This window comes from Mytilus californianus, unplaced genomic scaffold (assembly GCF_021869535.1).
Source record: "Mytilus californianus isolate M0D057914Y unplaced genomic scaffold, xbMytCali1.0.p SCAF_8, whole genome shotgun sequence".
Lineage (NCBI taxonomy): Eukaryota > Metazoa > Mollusca > Bivalvia > Mytilida > Mytilidae > Mytilus > Mytilus californianus.
In genome coordinates this window covers 25,123,017-25,131,859 of record NW_026262734.1, presented here as the reverse complement: position 1 = coordinate 25,131,859, position 8,843 = coordinate 25,123,017, and the positions used below count along the sequence as shown (strand labels likewise).

The window sequence follows — 8,843 nt, the reverse complement described above, 5'->3', positions numbered from 1 at the left end:
GGCAGCCCTGTCATTTGGTCATTTGTCAGTCTCAAGAACGAAATCTGGTAAGCTAGGTAAGATCTGTCATTTTATAATATATACGTAGTCACAAGGAAGGAACCTCGTCAGTTAACCCTGTCATGTGATGATGTTTCAATCCCAAGGAAGGAACCTCGTCAGTTAACCATGTCATGTGCTTAATGTGTCAAGCCCAAGGAAGGAACCTCGTCACTTAACCCTGTCATATGCGAATGTGTCAGTCGAAATGAAGGCAGCTCGTCAATTGTAATCTTCGGTTGTATCTTAGGTTTTTTTCCTTTGAATATAAGCTGTTAGTGAAAGAAAGATCTTTCAAGTTTCTGTCTAGTCCAGGAGCGATTTAATGAAGACTGTTTGTTTAACAAATATAGATTTAGTCGATTTTTTGTGTTAATGGGTTTCTGTGTCAATGTGGTGTACCCCACATCAGCTTATTCCGTACATGATTCTCAGTTCTTTTTTTCTAATTATGTTATATTAACAATGTAGCGTGTTGTTTTACATACATTGTACTTAATGTTCTCCAACTAAATTTATATCGTTTGATAATATTGTTATAATAACATTAATGAATTCTATAAAGAATTGATTAAGTTCCTTTAGATTTAAGTAATAATTTTACTTATTCTCTATTCGTATACATCGTTTTCCTTCTAAGTTATTTTCTCTTCAAATGTTTGCACTGAATATATTGACAAAAAGTTGACAAATCAATAAGCACTATAAAACATATCGTCACAGCTAGTAGCAAAATTCCCATCGATCCAATGGCTTTCGAACTAGGTCTTTCATCTTTTGCACTGGTATGTTTCCGTATATAGGAACTTAAAGAAGTTTTGTTAACAATTAGAATTCTTTTAAGTTCTTCTATACGACTTTGTAAAATTTCAGCGGTTATATTTTTGGAAACAAAATCACATGGACATAAACAGTTTTCAGAAGAGGGAGACAAAATTGTATTGAAACTGTACATCTCTGAAGTGTTATCACTACTAGCGACATTACCCGTATTTGAAACCGTCTCCGATGTTGATTTAAAAGTTTCCTTAGTTGAGTAATATTCTGACGTTATGACGGATAAAGTAATGAATTTATTCAATTTGTCAGTACTCAGAAATCCTGCAGTTATTGGTTGCTCTGTTTTTAAGGAATTCTGTGATGTTCTGGTAGTGTTTCCGTTATCTAAAGTGACGAAGGATTCGGTATTTTCCATATTTGTTGTTGTTTCAGACGTCATTTGATTTATTGATGAGGCTGTCGTAGTTTTGTCTACGATATTAATTGTTGTGTCCGACTTAGTTGTATCTTTACTTTTTATTGTTGTGACATATGAACTTTTATAATTTTTGGCCGTGCCAGTTGTTAACAGTTGGTATTGAGATGTTTCTGGCGGAGGTGTAGATAAATATCGCGTTGTTGTTTCTATACAGTTTACAACTAGTGTTGAGATGTCCAAAGACGCAATTGGTGCAATTTCTTGCAGTATGGACGCTGCAATAAGAACAACAAACTTTTTCTCAAACGTTATATGGCTTTTACGTGATCAGAATATGTATCTGTTGGTCATGCTTCATGATAAATATAATTGCATAGCTTGGAAACGAGAACTGCATTATTTAGGTGTTTTCAATTTGAAGGAAAAGAAGAATCTTACAGAGTTAGTTCCATTAACATATTCAAAGCACACAGAAGAACAAGTTACATGTAGTACCAATTAACATATATTCTCGTTTCTTGACAAAATACCAATACATGTTTTTTTTTAACAAAGAGCGTTTTGGGAAAAAATGGTTCATTTGCAGTAATTACTAATATACGGTCTTGAACTAAGTAAAAACAATTATGTAAATTTATAAGATGAAACAATCCTTCCTTTGTTTCATGAAATAACTAATTCAAACTCCAATACAAAAAGAATTAATGTCTGAATCATTAGATAAAACAATTTTTAAAGGGGTAAGGATACAACAGATACAGTTAAGTCTGCTTCATACCTTGACTTACATCTAGGAACTGACAATGATGGTCTGTTGAAAACAAAACTTTACGACAAAAAAGATGATTTCAGCTTCCCAATTGTGAACTTTCCATTTCTTTGTACTAATATTCCAGCAGCGCCTGCACACGGAGTATATATCTCCCAGTTGATACGATATTCCAGGGCTTGTATTTCCTATAATGATTTCCTTGATAGAAGGTTGATGCTCACAAGGAAGCTATTAAATCAAGAGTTCCAAGTGGTGAAGTTGAAATCATACCTTCGTAAATTTTACGGACGCCATCACGAGTTGTTTGACCGTTATGGAATATCCGTTTCATAGATGATAGCGGATATGTTCCAAAATGTCGTAACTACAATCCCGTCCTCTTTTCCCAAATTAGACTTATTACCGGGTTTGTACTAACATGAGCAACATGACGGGTGCCACATGTGGAGTAGGATCTGCTTACCCTTCCGGATCACCCGAGATCACTCCAAGTTTTTGGTTGGGTTCGTGTTGCTCAGTCTTTAGTTTTCTATGTTGTGTTTTGTGTACTATTGTTTGTATGTAGGTCTTTTTCTTTTTTAGCCATGTCGTTGTCAATTTATTTTCGACTTATGAGCTTGAATGTCCTTTTGGTATCTTTCGCCTCTCTTCTTATCTGCTCATGAAAAAAAATAGGAAAATGTGTAGTTAACTTATGCTGCCATTATTTATAATTATACATATATAGCGGATGTGGTATAGTGGTCTAGAACGATGTATATGAGACTAAGCGATTGGTGCTGTAGTGTATCAAAGGTGTGAGTTCAAATCCCGTTGAGGAACAAAAATTTGCCAGCATAAAAATCTAATTCTTACACATGTCACACTGTTGGGTTTAATTTTCAAACTTTATATATATAATAAGCAAGTATAAAAGGGTACTACATCACCAAACAAATAGTAAAATCATGAACAAATATTAAATATTTCGGATAACTAATATCCTTCATCAGTAAGATGTCAAATGATTCTTATCTTGACATGTGATATAGTCGAACTTAAATAATGATGATATATATATATATAAATTAATATTTTTTGTTCTCACCCGAAAAACAATCCCGAGTACTGTAGAAGATATTTTTGTTACTGTTTGCTTTGTTGGATAAGTACTGTAGTGGGTTAGCAGAAACGTACATGTAACAGTTCTCAGAAGAAGCATGGTATTTAATAACCCAACACTGACTGGACCCATCTACATAACCGTCACATCTATTTTTACAATCGTCTAATGTAGGGAGAGATACGGCATCCAGTGAATCAAATGATTTGTCGACTTCCATGTTTTGGTCGTCAAAATTACAATGACCTGAAAACAAATGCAGGAAAGGGTTAAAATAACAAAATTTCGATTTTGACGCAAATCAAATCATGGAAATCAAATAGTAAAATGTTGATTAGCAATGAAGCCAAACTATCAATCAGAAGGACGACAACTAAGCTACAGAAAGGCAATACATCTGGAATCTTGTATTATTTGTATGACAATTAGACAAATATACGATTTTCCTATGTCAACAATAGTATCAATCGCGAATGCTGTTACAAAATAACTTCTGAACTAATAGTGTTACTGTAATTTAATACCTATCCAGTCTACCCACATTGCATATGTTTTGTCAAGTGCACGAGTTGTATGACGAATATTTCATAAACATACAAATCAGAAGACAAGAAAGACTGAAACATTCGCACAAATCTTGGATGTAGATAATTGGTTGTCTCGGTCGCTACTGATTTTGTGTTATATTATCTTATAGTGTTATAACGACATGAGTGTCTAATAATAGAATGATGACTCAGACAATCTGTAAAAAAGGGGAAGGTCTATAACGGTGAACTAAATTTCAAATCAAGAAGCTAGTAAATGTACTAGGCAAATGAAATGCGAACATTTTACATTCACATAAACAATAAAAACAGACGAACACGCAACTAAAACACATAGGACATACACTCAAACAAAACATTTTTCGATCAGCAAACACCTTAAGCTAAAACTTGAAACTTCCTTTGTTGTATATTGAAAGTTATAATTCCATGTATGAAGAAGACACATTACCTATTGTAGTGCAGGTGAATTTTAGGTAAATTTGTTAATTTACAAAATTGTAGGATGAGCGTCAGTAATAGATAAATTCATCATTACAATAAACTCGTAAATAGAGAGGTACATCCGTTCTTGAAAATTAAGAGATAATCAGTGTCCTTGTCACATGAAATATCGAGAAAGCCAAACGTTGAACATTTGTGTAGGAAAAGCAATGAAATCGTTGATAAAGTAATTACAGAACAGTATTGTCACAGTCTCTACATGCCGATATCAAGTTACTGTATACCAAAACATACTATCAAAGTATATGTGTTCAAATTTCACATTTCAGTTATACTGTGTAAGTCACAGAAAAGATGAGTAAACTGAATAACATCAAATTTTGACTTTTGATATCGAATTAAACAGCAACTCAATTTTAGTAGGTATAATTTGATTAATAGTTTGTTTAATTACCGTTTGGAACTTGACAAACGACGTGATGTTGACTTGTGCAATCATCATAATACCAACGAAGATCACTACTGGCCATGTAAGTACAAGGTGAATTGGAACTATATGTCTGTGCAGGTGCCCAATATGAGAAGTCTAAGGAGTTACACGCTCCTTGCCAGTAACCTGTATTAACACCAAAGGAGTAAAGTCCGGTCCATGCATGGCTTGTCCTAGAATGGAAAGTTTTTAAAATATTATCGTTAATGTATATTTTTACAGATATGAACATTAGTAATTATGCAGTTATAAATACTTTTAACTGTAATTTATTTTTGATTTTCAAAACTATGTTAAACATTTTTGGCTTTGGTTTAGTTGGAGTCTTTTATAAAACTTTATATTGTACAAGTCTTTGTTTATTTTTCAAGGGCGTGTCATAATGTGTAAACACTGAGATTAGACTTTCAAGAGTACTTCAGTGGACCCTGTTATATATATTTCAGCATTACTAAATTTTAGTTCATGACTGATTTCAGACATTAATTGCTTCAATTCTGATACGGATAAATCGGTAATTATGTAAAGGATGAGATACTTTTCAAGCAATACGACTTGCCATAATTAACAATTGAACAAAAAGTTATTTGCCCTTGGCATGTTAAATATTAAAAACTGGCTTTTGTAGTATTACGTATTCAATAACACCAAAATCGATGAAAGAAGTACTGATTTTGAAAAAAAAATACTGACAACTCTTTCATGATGAATATACCATTTGTTTCAGGAAACAGTAACTGTTGGTAATTCCGTCTTTTCAAATAAAAAAAAAAAAACGCGATAATACGAATGCAGAAGAAACCGAAGTGACCAAAGAAAAGGCCAGGTAAAAACAATAATCGGCATACAATCATTCGAATTATGATTTAACTCTTAAAGGTGTAAAATTACGTTTCTGAACTATTTTTGATTACTACATTACAAGATTTATTTTCAATGGTATGACATAATTTGAAGTCTTGACATGAATTGGAAAATATGGTTAAATGTCAAAATCATCACAGTCATCATAAAGCGTAATCATGCCATGCTAGTAATTCCTTTTATTTGTCACTCAGAGATGGAAGTAATTTAAAAATACATTGAACATTTCCAACATGCATGAATTTTTCATGTTGAGTGCTGATTGAATGTTAATTTTCTGTCACCACACTTTGAGTTTTTTTTTCTTATGCTGGAATCTTCTTTGTTTTTTTTTTCTTTCAAGTTAATTTATTTAGATATCCTAACCATCTATTGCATGTATGTAAATAACTTACGAGTCAGGTTTTCTTTTATCACTGACGGTTTTGATGACTTAATTATTGACAGGATGGTAGCTATTTCATTATCTAAAACATCTTTATTTCAATATTTTTTTGAAAATAAACACCTTCGATTTAATCATCGATAATTAACAAAATAAAAGGATTGATGAACATAATTGGGAATTGTTGCACTCTCGTTTGTGCATCTCAAAAGCTGTACCACAATCAATGTTTCATGCCTATTGATCTGATCATTTTGCTTGAAGAAATAATTCTTTCATACGTGTATCATGCTCATGTCAATATTTGGTGGCAGTGTTAAACCAAGTGTTATCGAAGTTTAAAATGTTGACAAACACAATCATTATGTATACCCATGTAAAAATTAGCATGACATGAACGAATTATTTCGATTCTAATAGGGCAATTCAGAATGATTATTTTTGGAGCAGACCTACAAGACACGTTCGAATGGGAGCCATTTTGATTTGATCAAGCAAAAACGTTGTAGAAAAACCCGTTACACGATTGAAAATTGTACGAATACAACTAGACTTACATCCCAGTTTCTCATTTACCTAGGAGGAGGCAATGCAATTGCTAGTTATATTGGAAAATAGGAAATTATAGGAAGAAATTTACTCCTACACACGGAATGCCCGTGTATTCGCAAAGACGGTTAGGAAGATGAGTGGTAGGGGCTTTCTCCGAACCACACCTATTACGGTTTATTTCTATGAGTGTTAGCCGGGATAATTTACCCTTTTAATTTTTTTACTGAAATTCCTATCAAGCCACACCCATAACAGTGTCCCGTTATCATCTGGTGTCGTTCAAGATACACCAGATATACAAATGACTATTATATTTAATCATGTCAATTTTATTTTAACAAAACAACTGATTGTTGTCATATTGGCTACGATAAGGGCTATTCGATATTTAAATTTACGAAGAGAGGCGAAGGGAACCAAAAAGACATTCAAACTCATAAGTCGAAAAATAAACTGACTAAGACATGGCTAAAAAAGAAACAGACAAACAACATTACACAAAACACAACATAGAAAACCGAGGATTGAACAACACGAACCGCACCAAAAACCGGGGTGATCTCAGGTGCTCCGGAAGGGTAAGCAGATCCTGCTCCATATGTGTCACCCGTCGTGTTGCTAATGTTAGTACAAACCTGTTGATAAGTCTAATTCGGTTAGTCACATTCGGAAAAAGTGGACAGGGTTGTAGTTACGATAATTAGAACATATCCGTTGTCATCTGTGAAACAGTCAGCCAATTCGTGATGGCGTCTGTAAAATTTACGATGGGACGATTTCAACTCCACCGCTTGGAACTCTTGGTTTAAGAGCTCCCTTGTGAGCAGCAACCCTCTATCAAGGAAGTCATGATAGGAAATACAAGCCCTGGAATATCGTATCAACTGGGAGATATATACTCCGTATGCAGGCGCTGCTGGAATGTTGCTACATAGAAATGGGAAGTTCACAATTGGGCAGCTGAAGTCATCTCTTTTGTTGTAAAGTTTGGTTTTAAACGGACCATCATTGTCAATTTCTAGATGCAAGCCAAGATATGAGACAGACTTAACTGTATCTGTTGTATCCTTTATCTCAAGTTTGATGGGATAGATGCGGTCAACATAGTCTCCAAATTATGTATTATTTAGTGAGAGAACATCTTCTATATAGCGGAAAGTGAAGTTAAAGGATACTGCTAACTTCTTTTATTCCTTCCTGATAAAGAAACAACTTATATAATTTAAGGATCTGCTTACCCTTGAAACAAAAGGAAACAGAACTAAGATTGCTACCATTTAAGACTTTGAAACACATTTTAAAGTGACCATTTCATTCGTATATTTGAGTAGAAAAAGCGGCCACAATCCTTACGTCTCTAGGAGAGGTATTAATCACAAACATTTAAAAAAATATGCGACACTGGAAACAAGATAAAAGAAAACTTATTGTGTGAGTGAGTTAAAGTTTCACTTACACAAACCATACATTTCTTTTGCATAGAGGATACAATGATTCTGATGTCTACTGTTTATTCATTAGTCAAATTGGTTAACTGAAAAAAAAATTGTGCCTTGTTTAATCAAAAGTCAAAATTGCATGCTATATTGTTAACACGATTTATTAAACCAATAGGCATGTATTCATAAAAAAAAAGAAATATTGTACTGTTAAACAATACATACCATTGAGCACTCCAGTCGTTGTCCTTGTACCATTCCACCATTAATATGGCTGGCTGTGAATCAAGACTGACAAGACTTCCACTTTTCATTTTACACCAAGTGGCAGCACTAACCCACGACATTGCCGTAGGGTTAAATACCAACTGAAAGTTAGTATTGGCGTTATCAGTTACTGAAAAATGCAACAAATATTTGTTTATCTAAAATCAAGTCTTCTTGGTGAATTCTTTTATGATAGGAAAAAAAACAACAAATAAGCGAAAGCATTTAGAAATAAAGTGTAATTTGAAAAACGTTTTCCATCATCAGGAATACAAACTTCATTTCCTTGTTGGCAATATAGTCACGTCTCCTTATTTCTTAATAGTAATATTTGATGAATATTAGAACTTTGAAATAATTCAAACATTTCTCCGTCTTTCCATCCATTCATCAACCAACCCATCCATCCATCCATCTATTCAAACATACATGTATGCAGTGTTACGATTCAAATTACTTTATAACTAAATACTCTCTGGAAAACATTGAAGACACTTTTGACTTTCTGGGTATTTGACATTGCAAATTTAAATACATACGAGGAAAATGTGTATTCATTTACTTCTCTAATAGAATTTCTCCTTACAATTTGATAATGTTATTGATTAATTTTTGTTCATGAAATATCATCCAGCGTTTGTTTTAAATGACACCTTTAGAAACCAATCCATCACTCTTTTAATTCAAAATCCATCCAATATTGACTATTGCTTATGTTTTAATTAGAATGTTTGGAAATAATG

At 33.3% G+C, this 8,843-nt stretch overlaps 1 protein-coding gene across 1 annotated transcript; it reads right to left on the bottom strand.

Moving 5' to 3' along the window:
• Nucleotides 1-407: 407 nt before the first annotated feature.
• Nucleotides 408-8,206, bottom strand: LOC127711958 (uncharacterized). The gene is made up of 2 exons (XM_052218113.1): nt 8,059-8,206; nt 408-1,355 (listed from the first exon to the last, which is right to left on the bottom strand). Exons 1-2 carry the CDS (start codon nt 8,178-8,180, stop codon nt 680-682), a joined length of 798 nt encoding a protein of 265 aa, XP_052074073.1. The 5' UTR covers nt 8,181-8,206; the 3' UTR covers nt 408-679.
• Nucleotides 8,207-8,843: the final 637 nt, after the last annotated feature.